Raw genomic sequence first — 19,066 nt, forward strand, 5'->3', positions numbered from 1 at the left:
AGATAAATTTTAACTGATTTTAATTAATTTTTTTTATTATTAAACATTTCCGTTGAACCATTTACGTACACTACTATATGTACGTAGGAAATTACCCTTTTTTTTTAATATCAAAGTTTGATTAAATTAGGTTAAAATATATGGAGGTGGATGGTTACATTGATGTAGCTCATGATGGTGTCTCATGGTGATGATGGTGGATGATTCAATCTATTTACATTAAATGAACCTGCCGTAATATACAGATTGTAACAGAATAAATAGTCAAATTCGTCTTGAAAAATTATTTATTTTTTAAATTAGTTTTTAAATAATTTTTTTAATTAAATTTATCATTCAAGAATTTTAAATTAGCTGTGTTATTTAATTTGTCATTTTTTTTTTGTTGACGGTGTTAAAATTTGATTATTAATATGATAAGTTTATAAAATTATATCAAATCAAATTCTAATCGAGGAAAAAATTTGACACATTAAAATTTCTCAATTTGAGATTGATTTGATCTAATTTCATAAACTTATCGGTAGCATTTGTTTTGAGATACTGAAATAGAGATTGAGAGACTAAGACTCAGTATTATATTTGTTAGTTTAGAGATTGGTACTAAAAATTTTATCTTTGTCTCCAAAATTTCAGTATTTCAGTATCTAAAAAAAGCAGGGACACAGAGGACTAAAATTTTTAGAGTGGAGAGTGAAACTTTAATAACATTTTATACCTAAAATACCTTCATTTCAATTAATTAATTCTAATTTTACCCTTTGTACACATTAAATTAGAATTTCATTCTTATTTCAATTTCTGTCTCTCACTTTGCATCAAACAGAATACTAAGATTTATTTCAATCTCTGTTTCTTAGTCTCAGTCTCTCAGTCGCAATCTTTTTGTCTCTGTCTCTCCACCAAACGCTACTGTGTTAGCTGCTAATTAGAACTATTAAATGTGTATTGTGGTATCACTTAACATGTCATATCAACAAAATTTGACGCAATTAATAACAAAAGTGACTGAAGAACTAAAATCACTAACTTAAAATCTTTGAAGGACAAATTAATTAAAAATATCTTTTAGGAACTAATTTAAAAAATAAATAATCTTTCAAAAGCTAATTTGACTATTTATTTGGTATGTCCTCATATATATGCAATTTTTTTTGGCTGTCCCCTCTTATATATGTGTATATAAGAGAATAAACATATTAATTGGTTTATTTATTGTTTTTATTAAATTTTTGAATATGTATATTAGATAAATAAATCGCAACAATAAAATTGTAAAATAAATTCATTTCTTTAAAAGGATGTATGAGGATCAGTCTATTTAAGGGGAGTTATTCTTGAGAATTTTTAAAGAATATTTGTTAAAAAAATTATAAAATTTAAAATTTGTTAAAAATTAATTTAGACATTTATTTATAATTTTAAATATTAAAAAAAACAAATATTTTACTATTTACTATTCTATATATTATATTTAAAAAATTGACCACAAGAATAAAACTAATGTATAAAATTACTCATCTTTTTTGTTTATTCTTTCGTCTTTTAATTTTCTCTTAACTTTCCGTACTTCTTCGTATACTTATCAAACTGCTATCATTACCATTGTCACTACTACCACCACCACCTCTATCTTGTTCTTTTAGGTGATTACAATAAAGTTTAACTTATTGCTATTTACTAACTAGCTAATAAGCATAAATTTTAGGGTTTTTTTCATGAAAAATATAATAATTGAGAATCTTAACTCATTATTTTAATTATTCTCTTAATTTTTAAATAAAAAAATTGATTTTTTTTATTATTTTTGATATTTTTAAAAGATAACATGTATATTTAAACTTTTTACTCTTTTAAGTATTAAGATTATAATTAAAAAAAAATAAATTAAGACTTTAATATATCATTTCTCTTTTTTTAATATTAAAATTTAGATAAATCCAACATCGATCAATCATCATATATACTAGAATTTGAAATATATACTTTTAGACTCTTTTAAACATTTGAAAAAAAAAAAAAATAATAATAATAATAATAATACTTAATTTCCAATTGTACCAACTTCACTGGAATAATTACATGGTAACATGCTGAATAAGAGACAGAATTTGACACTTTGGAGAATATAGGTGGAAACACATGAAAGAGGACCTTAATTAGGTTAATGCTGATGCCATTGCTAAAAGATAAAAACACTGTTCCAATGCAAGCAACACCTGAAGAATTAAGGGGTAGGCTCCACTTTTGAATTTTAACATAATAATAATAATAATAAAGTTTAATTATTCTGTTAGTTTTTATAATTTTATCAAATTTTTAATTAAATTTCTATATTTTTTTCAATTAGATTTTTAGACTATTTTTTAATTTTGTAATTAGATTTTTTTAGTATAAAAAATATTAGAATTAATTAAATATTTCTTTACAAATTGAAGATATTCATAATTAAAAAATTAATCAGATCTTTATCCGTATATATTTTGAGAGAAATATTCTATTAATTTTAACTTTTTGATATGAAAATTATCTAATTACAAAATTAAAAATAATATAGAGATCTAATTTAAAAAAATTATAAAAACTTAATTAAAAATTTAATAAATCTATAGAGATCAACAAAATAATTAAACCTAATAATAATCTAATATATATATTATTGGTGACAAGAATGAATGCTGAGGTAACACCAAATGAAGCAAATACAAGGCATTTGGTGGCACCATAACAGTGTAAGATATATAAAAAGTATTACACAACAGTTCTTGGGATTTCATTGGATACCTCCATTTTTAGTTTCTTCTCTCATTACATACAGTGCTTGTTATGGTTGGAAGAGTTTTAAGTGTACCGAAAATACCGGTGTTCTAATTATTTTAATCGTTGATCTGAATTATAAAAAATATATAATATATATTAATTGAAATCAACCATTAAAACAACTAAAACATTGGTGTTTTCGGTGCACTTAAAATTTTTCCCTTATTGGTTATTACTTATTACTCCTCTAAATGATGATCCCACTATATATCACCACCACCCCCACCACCATTTGTCTCTTCTTTGGAAACTGTTACTCTTTGATTTGCACCAATTATTGACATGCTACCTTATTTGTGTTTTCTTTCACATTCACATCATGAATTTATTTTTATATATGTATGGTAAATATAAAAAGGTTTTATATAAATAATTAATGGTATATATATTATCATATCAGCAAACTAATTAATTTTTAAATTTACTACTTATAAAATTATTTAAAATGCATGAATTTAATTTTTATATTGTTAGGACATCGAAAACAAAAAAGTATTTTAGTGTTTTTTTTTTTTTGGGATAAATATTAAAGAGTATGTTATTCTTTTTGTGTATATTTGGATGAGGATTTAGGATAAACCTTACTCACATTTCTAATATATTATAATATATAATTAAGATTTATTATATATGTATAATAAAATAGATGTGAATTAAACCCACATAGTCTCCTTTTTTTAAAACTTTGTAAAATCACGGAGGCAATCACCTTAATTGATATTGTAATATATTTATTTTTCGTAAATTCTATCTGAAATAAATTAATTTATAGAAACAAATTGATTTTATTGCGGATAAAGTAAGATAATAGGAGCAATGAGCTATAACTCAAATGACATAGTCTTTTTATACTCACATAGAAGTCATGGGTTCAAGTTTCATTCCTAATTAAAAAAAAAAAGTAAAATAATAGGACTACAAATTTTAAGATGTGATGGATAGAGTTAGAATTAAAAAATCATCAACCTACGAATATGAAAAATTTTTAATCTGCGAATAAGATTAGAATTGAGTCCAAATTCTCCCATACCCAATCCATTTCCAGCCCTACCAGAAGCTTCCATTATTGCCACCTTCTCTGCCACCCACACTCTTCCACACCACGGCAAACTCTTCACCATCAGCGGCAGCAGCGAAATCGGCCTTCACAGCCAAGAATGAAGAGCTTCATCAGAGGTGTTTTGGTTATTTCATGATTTATAGGGGTCATAATAGAAATATATAAAAGATGAGTGTCAATAATTAATTTTTGTATAAACAGGCTAAAGGTTCATCAAGGATTCCAAAATTTTGCGAATGATAACAAAAAAAATAGCTAAAATCAACAAAAATTTATTTTATTTAACATTTATTAATTATTACCGTAATTAATAAATATTAAATAAAACAAATTCTGACCCTTTTTTTATTTTGTTTTCTAGCATTACCAAAAATTTTGAGTCTCACCTTAACGTTCACCCAACAACAATAACCAAAACCAACATAACTGCCACTGCTAACTGTATAACCAACTAACTAACTCCCACTGATATTTTCATTTTTATTTAATTAATAATTATACTCCAATGCAAGCAAGCTAATTAAGATAAAATCATTATTCAAGAATTATTATTAGATGGAGAAACAGTAGACTTTTATATATATATGTATATAGTTTCTTTTTTAAATTTCATTAAATTCTCATATAAATTAAATAATATTTGAATTTTTTATATATATGTATTTTTCTGAAAATACGTCCACTTGTTTTTTTTTTTTTTTTTTTGAGGATTATTCATACTTAATAACATAACTTTTTGAAAGAAATTATTCAAAATAGAATAGAAGTTGATCAAAGCTTTTTTTTTTTTTTTAATCCTTAGTAGATATATGTTTCTAATTAAACTCATCATACAATTTCTTGTTGATAAAAATCATATAAAACAGAGAAGGAACTCATCACACAAGTAGGTATATATCTAGTATAATAGTATATAGTATATATCTTTATAATGTTCAAAATAGCCTCATTTTCATAGCAATTCCCTAGAGTTAATTGAGTTATTGTTTGAGAATTCATCTCTACCACCGGAAAAAATGGTGGTGGTGGTTGCAATTTGGAGTTTCGTGAACATTCGACGAAGATCGGAAACTTCTTCCTTAAGACACGCATTCTCTTGTAGCAATTTTTCATAAGACTCAGAGACACGATTGAGTTGGTCAATCAGGTTGTGATTCTCGTTTCTGAGTCTCACAACCTGCGACCATAATTCATCCAAGTGCTTTTGTTTTCTCATCCTCGATCTTCGTGCCGATTCGCGGTTTGATATCATCCTCCTCTGCCTCCTCTCATCAATGATGTTGAGTTGATTCTCTTCAGCTTCATCCGAAGTTGTTGAATTACTACTAAGGTATGAAGGAGGAACAAGAAGTTCACTATTATTACTATTATACCCTAATGAATGTTGTAGGTAATAGCTTGGAAATTGGGTTAAGAGGGTGTTTAGGTTAATGTTTGATATATCATTTTGTAATAAGGTAAAGTTTGGTGGAAATAAGAATTGGTTTTCTTGTGATAGATAGAAGTTATGAAGATTATTCACCTCACTAGGAACCATGCCTTCAATATGAATGAATTTTATTCCAAAAAGTGATATAAAATATGGTGATTTTTGTGTATGAATATTATGGTTTTGGTTAGAGGGTTGAGATGAGAGGAGAATGCAATGGTAGTGTGATGAGAATTGTGTGGGATTTATAGGAGGTTTAGGATTAGAGAAAAGTGGGCCAGCATTTTTTTTTTTTGAGGAAAAATAAAAAAAGCAAAAGAAATTAAAAGAAAGAAAAGAGGCATGTATAGTGCTACTTTAATTTCAATAATTATTATTTTGGATTTTGCTTCTGAATTCTCTAGTAGTGTAATCATGTGGTGGTGCATGCTCTTAGAGCATCATGGATGAATGATTTGTACTCATCTTATTTAAGATCTTGATATTTTTTAGTTTGATAATGTTAAAATAGATAAAAAAAATTTATAATTTATTTTATTTAATATTCATTAATTATTGTTAGAATTAATGAATATTAAATCAGATAAATTTTAGTTGTTTTTGATTAATTTTTTTATTATTAAATATTTTTGTTTTTAGTTATGCTTAAAGGTAAATTATTCATTAATAGTACACAAAAAGAAAATCATTTATCAAAAGTAGATAATAATTTTTTGAAGATTTATTAATTATATAACACTCAATATTTTGTAAAATATTACCCTCTTTTACATATATATGAGATATGAGATAGTGATATAGTGATCTTCCCTTTAGAGAGATAAGTATAAACATAATAAATTAAAAAAAAAATAGTACATGTAATATTACCTAATCTAATTAACAAGATAGATGCATGTTATTGTCTATATACTTTCACTTATAATTTAAAAAGAAATAATTTACTAATGCATTTTGGCACAAGATTATAATAAAAAGCTAGCCAACTATGATAAAGAGAAGTGGATAATGTAGTGGGTTGGGAGGAATATAGTGCTTAAATTCCATGAATAATTTAAGGTGAAAACTCCGATGCAGTTGATTTTACGTGAAGTTGATAATTGAGAGTTGTTAGATAATTTAATTAATTTGACTAATTTTTTATCTAACAACTCTCAACTATCAATTTTATGTGAAATTGACTGCACCTGAATTTTCACCATAATTTAATTATTTAATTAACTAAAGAAATGAATATAGTTAACCTAAGAAAGGTGCCGAGGTCAATCCCATATATATAAGAATATAATGTTTTTGTTCTTATTATAAGGATCCTATTCCCAACTTCTTCAGAGGCATAATTCTGAAAATTAATTTAAAACTCTTGTGTAGCCAATAACTCCTTTTAATTAATAGATGACGCAATGAAGGCCAGTTTAAAAGGTAATAATCTATCTTAATTGGAATTGAGATTTGATGATCATTTAATTTTATTATATTAATATTATAATTGTGATGACTCATAAGCCACTAACATGTATGTACGAATTGGAGGGACCCATGCAAGATGGTTGGATTGGAATGAGTTTTATTTTTATATATAAATTGTTTTTATCAATAATTAATTAGTTAATTACTAGTATTTGAAATTTATTAGATTTTAACCTACACTTTAGATTTTTCAATGGTTGAGCCTTCAATTATATTAAACTGTTGAAAAAATTAAAAATAGGTGGAAACTCAGGTGCACTCGACTTCATATGAAGTCCATATCTGAGAGCCGTTAGATGATTTGACTGATTTGACTAAATTTTCATCTTTATCATTTTGGTAGTTGTCGTTTTTTTTTTTTTAAGATTCTATCGCTACTACATATTGCATAATTATCGACAGAACACTACTAAAAAGCTACTCATTACAGATGAATATTTTTGACAGATTTTATTCCATAAAAATACAAACAGATTTTGTAAAAAAATTTTAGTCGAAAACAAAAAAAAATGAATTATAGATGAAAAAAATCTATTAATAATTCTGTCAAAAAAATTAGTTTTTTTTGTGAAAAATAATTACTGATAAAAAATTTATTTATATTTTAATAAATAAAATATTATATTTTTTATTGTTCTTAAGCCTAATTCTAACCCTGTCTCTTTTCTATTTTGCTTGAAATTAAAAATAAAAAATACTATTTTTTATATAATTCTTTTAGAACCTATATATATTTTATGTTAAACATCAAATTCTCTAAAGTTATTACATTAGTTACATAAAAAACCAACAAAATATTATTTAAACCACTTGAACCAGCTAGCTAATAATAGTGGTGAGTAGTTAAATTAAACATGATCTTACATGTACCTAAATTCTACCCATATCATCATTATATAAATCTTCCATGGAATAGAAACAAGCTAACCCATTAACTAAACAGAGAATTGAGTGGTAACACATCATATCCTATGTGACCATTCTGTTTTTCTCTTAGTTGAATTTGTTAGGTCCTTCTGATATAATCTTTTTATGCTAAGAGAAGCCAATTAAAGCAGTGATTAGGGTCCTCAAAAATTACTTTAGGGCAAAATTCCAATTAAAATTGAAACAATAACCATATTTGGATTATGATAACGTTATAGTCCAACTTTAAATTCATCCTTACACTACAAAAAAAAGTCTATAGTCACAGTAAAAAAAATTGTGACCATAACTAATAAAAAAAGTGATTATAGATCTATGGTTACGATTTTGGATTTATGGTCATGATTTTTTATCGTGGCCTATTCTTTTGTAGCCATATATTTATGGTCACAATTTTTTTATTTATAGTCACGGTTTCTATGGTCGCAATTACAATTTTTAAATTCTGACACTTTATGTCACATTTTTTCACCGTGACCATAACCTTATCTATGATCAAATTTATGAACAATTTTTATAGAATATATACGGACTCATAAAAGATGTAATTTAAATCGTATTTATGTAAGATTTTGTATATTTTAAACGATTCATCTAAATATAATGCTTTGTTTTAATTTTTAAATTTTTTTCTTTTTTTTTTTCAGTGTTTATTAACACCTTATGCCGATTGGATGAGAACCGAAAACAGCACTGAATATATATTCATTTTAATTAAAGGCAGTGTCACTTTATTAGGACAAGTTTATGGTTTTCCATGTGTTTCAAGAACACTGTAGTAACCATCACTACTATTCCTTTATGTCTTCATCACTAATTCACTATATATGTTTTCAATTATAAAAAAATATTAATTAATACATGCAACCCCTTTTAATAATAATGACCTAAAATAACTTATCAGAACTCTTTCTAGTTTAGGTTAACAAAAAGAGCTAGTATGTACTTGATAGAGAAAGCTATATTATTGCAACTATTTTTAATTTGATGTTTAACACTAAGAAATTTAATGATGTAAAAATTAATATAAATTAATTAATATATTCTATAAAATAGATTATCAGAATATATACAAGTTAAGCTAAAAATATAAAATATTTTAATTTATACTCCCGCTGCAGATGATAAGGCGCAATAACATCGTTTAATCTGTATAATTAATTTTACTTAGTGGGATAAAGCTGTATTATTGTTATTGTTGTTATATTTAAGATGATTCGATAACATTTAAATTTTGTATTAATTGAAAATATAAAAGGAATAGTATAAGTAGATAATGAAAATATTAAACAATGTGAACAATAGATATATCGGATGTTCAATTCATTAAGGTAGCGTTTGTTTTAAGGTACTGAGACAGAGACTGGAAGACTGAGACTCAATATCATGTTTGTTGGTTCAGAGACTGGTACTAAAATTTCTGTCTCTGTCCCCAAAATTTTAATATTTCAGTACCTCCAAAAAGTGGAGATACAGGGGACTAAAATTTTTAGAGATGGAGACTGAAACTTTAATAACATTTTATACATAAAATACCTTCATTTTAATTAATTAATTCCAATTTTACCCTTTGTACAAATTAAATTAGAATTTCATTCTTGTTTCAATTTCTGTCACTCATTTTGCACCAAACAGAATACTAAGATTTATTTCAATCTCTATCTCTTAGTCTTTGTCTCTCAGTCTCAATCTTTCCGTCTCTGTCTCTCCACCAAACGCTACCTTAAGTATGCGAATGGTTATTCTAATATTAAGATTTAGGTGAATAATTTAGAATATAGTATATTTTACTTGAATTGGACCAATTTTAAGACTTGTTATTCATATTGTTCAAAAAAAGTAATTGGTTACCTATAAAATTATCTATACATACTTAGTGTATTATAGAAATGACATCCTATACATGATGCACCATCTATATCTTTTTCTTGTTTTTTGAAAGAAAATTAGGTGAATTGGATATTGATCACCAATAAAATATATAAGAGCATGCAATTTAAAAGTACTTATAAAAATATTTATAAATCGTCTATCAAAAAAGTGCTTGTATGTATAATAATTAAAGAATTTAAACTAATCACAAATTTTTTAAGATATATTTCGAGTCACGTACTAATTCTATTTGGCTGTACCAATTTTATCTAAGTATCTTAATTAGTTAAAGACATTTGTCTAGTACTTAGTAAAAGTATCATCATCACCTTTTTATATCCACAAAAAATTAAAATTGTTCTTGATAATTTATCTACTAATTTAATTCATCTTTCCACTTGCATGACATGATAATGGAATAATTATATACCATTAAAGATTAGATGCAAAAAGTCCTAGCAAATCTAAGATATATATTTAAGTATTCTTTGTAATTTGCTAATATAATATAATATATATAAATGTTGGTGATTCCCCACTATAGAGTAGGGGTGAACGCGGATCGAATCGGATCGGATATGGCCAAAATTTCGATTTGATCCGCACTAAAATCATCGGATCGGATCCAATATCCACAGTTTTTAAGGTTGGATCCGATCCACACATTTGCGGATCGGATATCGGATATATCCACAAAACACAAAAATATTTTTAAAATCTTATTTTTATTAAAAAAATATCAATAAAATTCATTTTTTCTATTCTTTTAAATATGTTTACTCTTAAAATAATATTAAACATACTTTTTTTGAATAATAAATTAAAATAATACAACATATATAGTAATTATTAGTTGAAATAAAACATAAAAAATATTAACTTATTTATTTCTTTATTTTTGTGGATACGCAGATCGGATATGCGGATACTAACACAAAATCTGCAATCCGATTCGACTAGTGTGCAGATCTGATCCGATCCGAAAGCCTTGCGGATCGGATCCATATCCGCAATTTTTGGATAAGATTCGGATAAATACAGCGGATATGCAGATCGAATTCGATCCATGAACACCCTTACCCTTACTATAGAGGAGCTTTTAATTATTACATTCTAAAAATTTATCTGATAGGATGAAGTACAAATACTTGGTAAAAGAAAAAAAAATAAATAATAGATAAAAAATATATAAAAATATCACAAGTACAATTAAAGAACATTCCCCACAAACCAAAATTAAATGCAAAAAGGTCAATTCAAGACTTCAAATGTGTCTGAATATATATGGAAGCTAAGATCCTTCTTTATGTCCATTATTATACTTTATATAAAATTCCTAGTAAAGACATTGCATAATGCTGGACCAATATGTATATATTAAAGTAAGAGGAAGAACCTATCAATAATAATGGAAATGATACCACACTAATATTTATAAAGTTGTATCACTCTCTAGCTAGCTAATATTTCATTAAAAAAAAAAAAAAGAAAAAACCAAGAAATTAAATAAAAAAATTAATTACTTTCACTTTAGTGATGCCTAGCTAGATATTTTGGTTAAAATAACTTTGTTCCTCCTAAAAAATTTAAAAAAAAAGAGGTTGATATTCTGATGACCCATTAGTGTCCACCATAAAGATGCATGCATGTTTATATAGTGCAAAAGATTCCCCCAGGATTAAACCCTATGAATTAGTCGAACCTTGCTTTTTTTTTTTTTTATAAATAAATCACTTACCTCAAAAGTTTAATTTAAATTGATAAAACAAAAAAAATTGAGAATCAACAATATTAAATGATGCATACACAAAAAATTAACTACTAAATTAGCTATTTGCATCAAATATGTTCCAGCCCGACTCGACCCGCCTAATGCAGCGTCCCGGTCCGAGTGGCCGATCCGACAAATTGCTGACAACTGACCCGAGGGGAGCGCCCGAACATTCCCTCTCCTCGAGCAGGGCTCCTGACAGTTGAGAGGGGAAATTTTTTTGGAAGGTATGGTTATTCTATGGGACCCGCCCTAGGACACAGAGTATAAAAGGGAAGGGTCCTACCCTTTCTCTATGGTACGTCACTATCCACTCACCTTTATTGTCATCTATACGGATCTTGATTTGGGCGTCGGAGTCCTTTTTGCAGGTGGCTCCTCCTTTACACCACAACAGCTCGGGAGATCGCGAGATCCCAGCTCTATTCCCTCCGACATTGACCCAGTAGATCCACCCATTCACCAACAGCCAGATTCAGATTTTCCCATCTCACTTGCTTTACCAACCCAATCCGTTCGACAACCAAACTACCGAATAAAATACATATTACAAATGAGTTAAACAATATATATATATATAATAACTTATTTGATGACTAATTTTTTTTCTCTACGTCGTATTTTTGTTTGAGAATAAACCTCTCTAATCCTATCAAAGTTTAATTTCTGAAACTTGTTACTTAACAAGAATTCTCTACAGAATTCAAATTATTATGCGAGTAATTTCCAATCATAAAAAGTATATATAGTTGACCAAGAAACCAAAAAAAAAAAAAAGTGTTTTTGGCTTTTTGATAGTAGTGTTCAAGTTCCACTCTAATAATGATATAAAAGAAAAGCAAGAAGAGACACCACAAATTAAAGTGGTAATATAACCTTTACCCATTTATGTACCAAGCAAGCTTCCATCATTTCCAATAATAATGCCCTAATCAAATGCAGCACCATGCTAATCTCTTTGACAAAATTAGGTAAACGACTCATGTCATAATTTTTTAGAAAAAACTGTTATTCCACCTATTGATTTGGACAATAATCATGTCACAGTTGATAAAGTAATTTAAAATAATAAAAATTAAATAAAATAAAAAGAGCATGTGTTTTTTTTTTTTCTAAAGATGTATGTTTATTATGTTATACAAAATATAAATGTCGGATAATCAACATTTTTATTATTTTTTCTAAAGATGTATATAAAATTAGTCTTGCCAACTTCATGGGCAAACACACATACATACGCTAATATTTTATTTATTTATTTACAGAACATATATACACTAATAATGTTATATTTTTACAAACAAAGGATTTTTGTTTTTTGGGTTTTTTACGGTATTCTCCGAGTCGACAGGCCAATGATTAATTTGTCGCAAATCAGAGCAGCTCTATTTAAGAATTTATCACTAGCCAATGGATTATTATATATCACAAATTAATCTTGCCAACTTCATGGGCAAACACACATACATACACTAATGTTTTATTTATTTATTTATTTATTTACAGAACATACATGAATGTTACATTTTCACAAATAAAGAATTTTTTTGGATTTTTTACGGTATTTTTAATCTGGCAGGCCAATGATTGATCTATTATAAATTGGAGTAGTTCTATTTAAAAATTTATTACTAGTTAATGAATTATTATATGTATAAAGTGGTATTCGAACTTCCAACAAAAAATCTATTCTATTATCCGAACATCAAAATACTATAATTAAATGTTGTTTGGATTTGTAATATAAAATAAGGTGAAGTCAATACTACAACATATCTAGCAATTGACGACCTTTTTTCTGTTTTTACTTAGTGGTGGTTTTTTTTTTATCTTTTCATTTAGCGGCGGTTTTTAAATACAATTTTAATTTTTCTATATATTTTCCATTATGAGTCCTAATTTTCACAAAGCAAGCTTAGTGCATGAGTGGTAGCTAATTTTGGTGCCACCACCCTCCCTTGTAATTGCATAGCACGTCAACTTCAACTCAAAACTCCAAAACAATAATAATGTCACCATTATTTTCCATATATATATATAATGCTTCTCTATTTTTTTTTTTCCATTTCTTTCCCTTCTCTTCCTTATTATACACGTGCATGCATTCCAGAACACTAACATGAAGAAAAAAAAATTCTCCTCGAATCATTACCAATTAAAGGGTCAAAATGACCTCAACAAATGGGTTTAACAGTATAATCAAATATATTATTATTATTATTATTACCATTTAAGATACATTTATAAATTTTTATTAAGCTTTTAATAAATATATTGGTTCTTGTTATTTCAGAAAATAGTTTTATTTATGTATCTTTAGAATAGGTAGAAAGAGTGCTATTTATGTCATCAACAAATTTGTCATATTCTATATAAAAGGAAAGGAAAAACTTTACGTTATATATATAACAGAAGAAAGCACTTAGATAAACGCTGAAAACGTCTTTTTATAAAGATATTTTTTAATAATTAAAATTTAACACATATAATCAATTAAATTGTGTTGTTTTTGTCAAAATTAGACTAGACAAATTAATTTAACCGAAAAATGGTGAATCAAATCTTGATCTGGTCTAAATTAATATTATTTTTTTTATAGAAAATGACTACAATACTCTATTATAGAAAATGACTAAAGTACTTCTATTATATATATTAATTTTGAGAATTCTAAATTTTAGTCCTTTATTTTTCTATCGTAGGGTTAGGATTTAGAATTTTTAAAATTAATATATATATATATAATTTTAATTTATATTGATTTATATTTTTAATTAATAATTCAATTATTATTTTTAGTTCAGCAATCCAACATCATATTTTTAATTAATATTTTTAAATATTATTAATTTATTACTGATTAAAAATAATAAATTTTGTTTATTCTCTATCATTTTTCTATACCTAATTTTCATTAAATTGATCATGTGCATGAATCATGATGAATTTCTTGAAATTTCTACTGGTCTATATAATAGTAAAGGTGCAAATTAAATAAACTTTCAAAGTCTGTCTCATTTTAATTTGGATTACCTATTCTTTGGTACCATATCATGTCTCTACATTACTCCCCACTATAGCAACCCAATTTTTTGTGCTTCTTTTCTCTTTGGTTTTCATATTCTCAGCTGAGATGACCACATTTTATTGTGATTGGTTGGATTATATTATTAGGATAAGCTCCATATTGCTTTGTACATTTATATATTATTTTAGAGTTTAATTATTTTAATTTTAATGATAATGTATTTGTATACATTATATTTTTATTACGAAATCAAATTTTAAATATATAAAGATACTTAATTATAATAAAGTTTTATAAAATCAAATTTTTCTTATTAGATTGTTTTTACATAAACTCGAGGTTTAATTACTCTATTATATTGGTCCCTATAGTTTCATAAAATTTTTAATTAGGTTTCTATACTTTTTTAATTGGGTCTTTACACCAATTTTTTTTTCAATTAAGTCCCTTTTAATAGTAATTGGCTTAATTTTATAGGGACTCAACTAAAAAAAAAAAGAATTAGTACAGGGACCTCAATTAAAAGAAAAAAAGTATAGGGATAATTGAAAATTTTGCGAAACTATAGTGACCAGCAGAGTAATTAAACTTAAACTCGAATATTTAATTTTATAAAACTTAATATAACAAATTAAATATTAATATAAAATTAATATATTTATATATATGTATGTTGGCATTATCTACAAGATAGCCCTAATTAAGCATGCATACTCATAAGAAACTCATTTTAAATAATTTAATCTAGTTTAAATAGTTAATATGATATTCTCCAAATCTTTTCACGTTTGGTTTTTTCATTATGGCAATCTCATTGTTGATATCTATTGTAAATAATTATTATTAATTAATGAAAAGTAGCTGCATATTGCGTGGTACCTTTAGAATAAGAGAACCCTGCACGCAATGAAAAGTATATATTAAGGTCATAATCCACCAATAATATAATGTGGATGCTAATAAGATTTAACTACTATCTTAGTGAAGATAATATTACAAGTTATTTAAATATTCATAAAATGATCTCTTCACTTTATTGATGCTTTAATTTAGCTATTCCCCTAAAGTAGTTTTGAGCTTTTACCATAATCAATAATTATATATAAAAAAAAAACATTTTTTTCATTTACAGTTTTAAACTTAAAAATAATGCATAATACTATAGTTAAATTATTTATGACTTTAATAACTTTCATTCTCATGATATATATTTTATGAATTTAATTTTAATATATTATCAAAATATAAAAATTCTAGTATTACAAAAAATTATCTAAAAAAATAAATGAATTAATAAGTTTGCAAAAAAAAAAATATTACATGAAAATTAAATTCATATTTTATTTAAATTTTCCGCAAAAATGATTAAGAGGATTCGCCAAGAATATCAATAACAAAGAAGTGATCCACACACATAGAATTTAGCCATTTTCATTAGTGACATCAATAGTGAATTAGTGATAGTAATTAATTCTATAGCATAAAGGGCACGTCATCATTATGTGTAAAATTAATAATGCGCCATATATATGCATCTATGTTTTAATTTGCTTTTTGTTTTATCAACCATATTTGTCTTCAAATAAAAAATGTTTCGGGACAATAGAAATCAATATAAAACACTTAAATTTATATTATTATTTATTTATTAATTATTGTTAAAATAAACAAATAATATTAAATATAATTATATAACTATAAATATTATGTACATAAAATTATAAATATAAAATAAAATAAAATAAAATAATATTAAATTACTCTTTAACATCATCCTTTATCCTCTAACCTAACAGAATAACCTAAGGTTTAAATTAGCATGTATTATTAGGGATGTCAATGGGGCGGGGCAAGGGTGGGGGCAGGAATACCTCCCTGCTCCCCGTCTCTGCCCCCAGAATTAATCCCCGTTTCCACCCTATTTCCCGCCATGGGAGAATAATTGTCCCATCCCCGTTTCCCGTGTTTCTCGCATTTCTCGCGGGACCCCATGTTCTATCTCCCTATGTTTAACATTCATATGGAAATTATAATAAAAAACATAAAAAAAAACAAAAAATAAACTACAAAATATTATTACAAACACACAAACATATATTATCCAAGATTATAAGTCCATAAATATAACATAGCAAATCATAGTCCATAAAATAAAATCTTGAACAATAGGATTATAGTTTTTCAATAAGTAAAATTACTAAAAGAACCCCTATATTAGAAATAAAGTAAGGGGTTATTAAGTAAGTTCAAAAATTCGGAGAATTATCAGAGATGGGGCGGGGATCCCCGCTCAGGTCCTCGCGCCTGTCTCGAGAAAATTTTGCTCTCCATCCCTATTCCCACGAAAAAAATTCTCCACCACTGGGACCCTATTCGAAACAATCCCCGCGGAGATCCCACCTGTTGAGAATTTTTTACCCCTATGTATTATCATATGGAATAATCTACTGGAAAAAATATTTCCATTAAATTAGTTTGATATATTCTTTTAATTAAGAGGTATATATACTAACACTACCAATAAGGAGATTTAGATTTAAAACATTATGCATATTATCTAAATATAATTATTTCATTGTTAATTTACTAATAATGACATATATAATTTGTGTATTATTAAATTATATATGGTTAATTTTAACTAATGTGATACCACTTTAAAAATTTTTAGATCCATTATTGTGAACTTTATCTTTGTTATCCTTCACAATTATCACCTATATATTTGTGACATGCATGAGTTTGGATATTTTAGTCAATTGCCCATTTCAATTATAGTGGAAAAATATGCCGGTGATTAAATAAATTAAAATTAACAATAATTTCTCTCTGTATCAATACTTTATTATTTTCTGTGATCAACTTTTGGAACAAACACTTAAAATTAAAAAAAAAATGTTATAACTATTAGCAAGAGTATAATAACTCTCTTTAATAATTTCTTTACACTATTCTTTTTTAGAATTATGTAATAAGGGTATCACTGCGAGATACACGCTGAATAGCAGCGGTTAACCGCCGCAAAACGAAATTCCAGTGGTTTTTTTAGACAGATATTTAATTTTGCGATAGTTTTAAAAAATCGCTGACAGAATCGCAACAAATCAAATTATTTTCTAATTATTTTCTAAATATGGATGTGTGGCTCAAATTAAAAAATAGTCTCTCTTGAGTCTAACATGATCTCAGAGAAAATATCATCCAAAAGAAATTAAGTTAAAAGTGCTTTTCATTATTTAATATTTATAGAGCAAAGAAAGCCACTCATCATTCATGAGCACCAAAGAGATTATTTGAAAAGTCTTGAGAGGCAATGAATGTGCTTTTTGACTGAATGAAAACACCTGAGTCATATTAATTTTCTTCATTATATTATTCCCATTATTTAGGAAGAGAAACTCTCTCTCTCTCTTTTTTTTTCCATGGAGTATATATAATTTTTTTCAATTATATTTTCTCTTTATAAAAATCTTTAATTTATGTTAATCAAAGAAAAAATAACTATTATTAATTTGTAGTGTATAAAAAGTTTCTTATTTACAAATGGGACAAACCCTACTTTATTCTCTTTTCCAAAATCCATGCACAAAGTAGATTCACATTATGAGGCTTCCTTGCAATCTTACCATAAATGTTTTGCATTTAATCTTTTTGTGATGTGTATTTCTTTTGGTGAACAACTTTTTGTGTGATGTATATATTGTGTAGTCACTAATCTTAAAAAGCTTCCAATTTAGATGCAAAAAAATAGAAAGAGATAAAAAAAAATCAAAGATATATATATATATGACAAAATAAAAACTTCTATATAGCTAAAAAAAATTACTGTTTTAAAAAATAATAATATTTACACTGCTGTCGAGATACATTTTAAAAAAAGTTTTTTTATTTATCTCGTGAGCAAACTAGATATATACTTAAAATTTTGTTACTTGTATCATTAACGGTACAAATGGAGATGAGAAATACTATTTGTACGCTAAAATCAGTCACTAAAATCAGCCACCAATGTATTTGTGTATAAATATATGTATGATTTAATTTATTTTTAATGTGTATTTATATTCTAGCATGTATTTTATACTGGTGACTGACTTTAGTGACTGATTTTAGTGTACACGTAGCATAACCCAAATGAGATACATTATATGAAATAAGTAATAGAGTTAATTTTAATTTTTTTTAAATGTGTCTATATCGATAAATATATATGTATTTTATTATTAAAAAAAAGAAATGATACTATCCCATAAAAACAAAAAGACTTTTGAGTATGACTTTCACAATTTCATAGCGCTAACCGCTGATAGTGACATAGTGTACACAACTTTCTTTTTTTTTTTTTTTTTTTTTTTTTAAATATACACAAGTTAATTTTATTTTTGGTCTGGAGGCTTTTCCATTATTGTTTCTGTTAAAAGGAGTACACAAAACCAACAAAAAGTATGACTAAGACTTCAATAATGAACAGCCCACAGAAATATTTTGTGGGCTTAATTCGAATGTTATCGGCCCAAATTGATTATCCAAACTATTAATGTAGCCTCCTCCACCTGCTTTCCATAACAAGATTTTTTAAAATGAAAAAGTTAATAAAATAATAAAATAATGAATTAATTACTTTTAAATTAAGATAATAAAATACATATTTTATAAAAGTTATAAAATTAATAATGATTAATCTTTTAT

General features: G+C 25.9%; 1 protein-coding gene across 1 annotated transcript; it reads right to left on the reverse strand.

Moving 5' to 3' along the window:
- Positions 1-4,738: 4,738 nt before the first annotated feature.
- Positions 4,739-5,533, reverse strand: LOC112723713 (uncharacterized). The gene has a single exon (XM_025775164.2). The coding sequence runs from the start codon at positions 5,415-5,417 to the stop codon at positions 4,833-4,835; it is 585 nt and encodes a 194-aa protein (XP_025630949.1). The 5' UTR covers positions 5,418-5,533; the 3' UTR covers positions 4,739-4,832.
- Positions 5,534-19,066: the final 13,533 nt, after the last annotated feature.

Source organism: Arachis hypogaea, chromosome 11 (assembly GCF_003086295.3).
Source record: "Arachis hypogaea cultivar Tifrunner chromosome 11, arahy.Tifrunner.gnm2.J5K5, whole genome shotgun sequence".
Taxonomy (NCBI): Eukaryota; Viridiplantae; Streptophyta; class Magnoliopsida; order Fabales; family Fabaceae; genus Arachis; species Arachis hypogaea.

What these genes read in the sequence shown, in the direction of transcription:
- LOC112723713 (XM_025775164.2), bottom strand. Translation starts at nt 5,417, where the DNA reads ATGGTTCCTAGTGAGGTGAATAATCTTCATAACTTCTATCTATCACAA.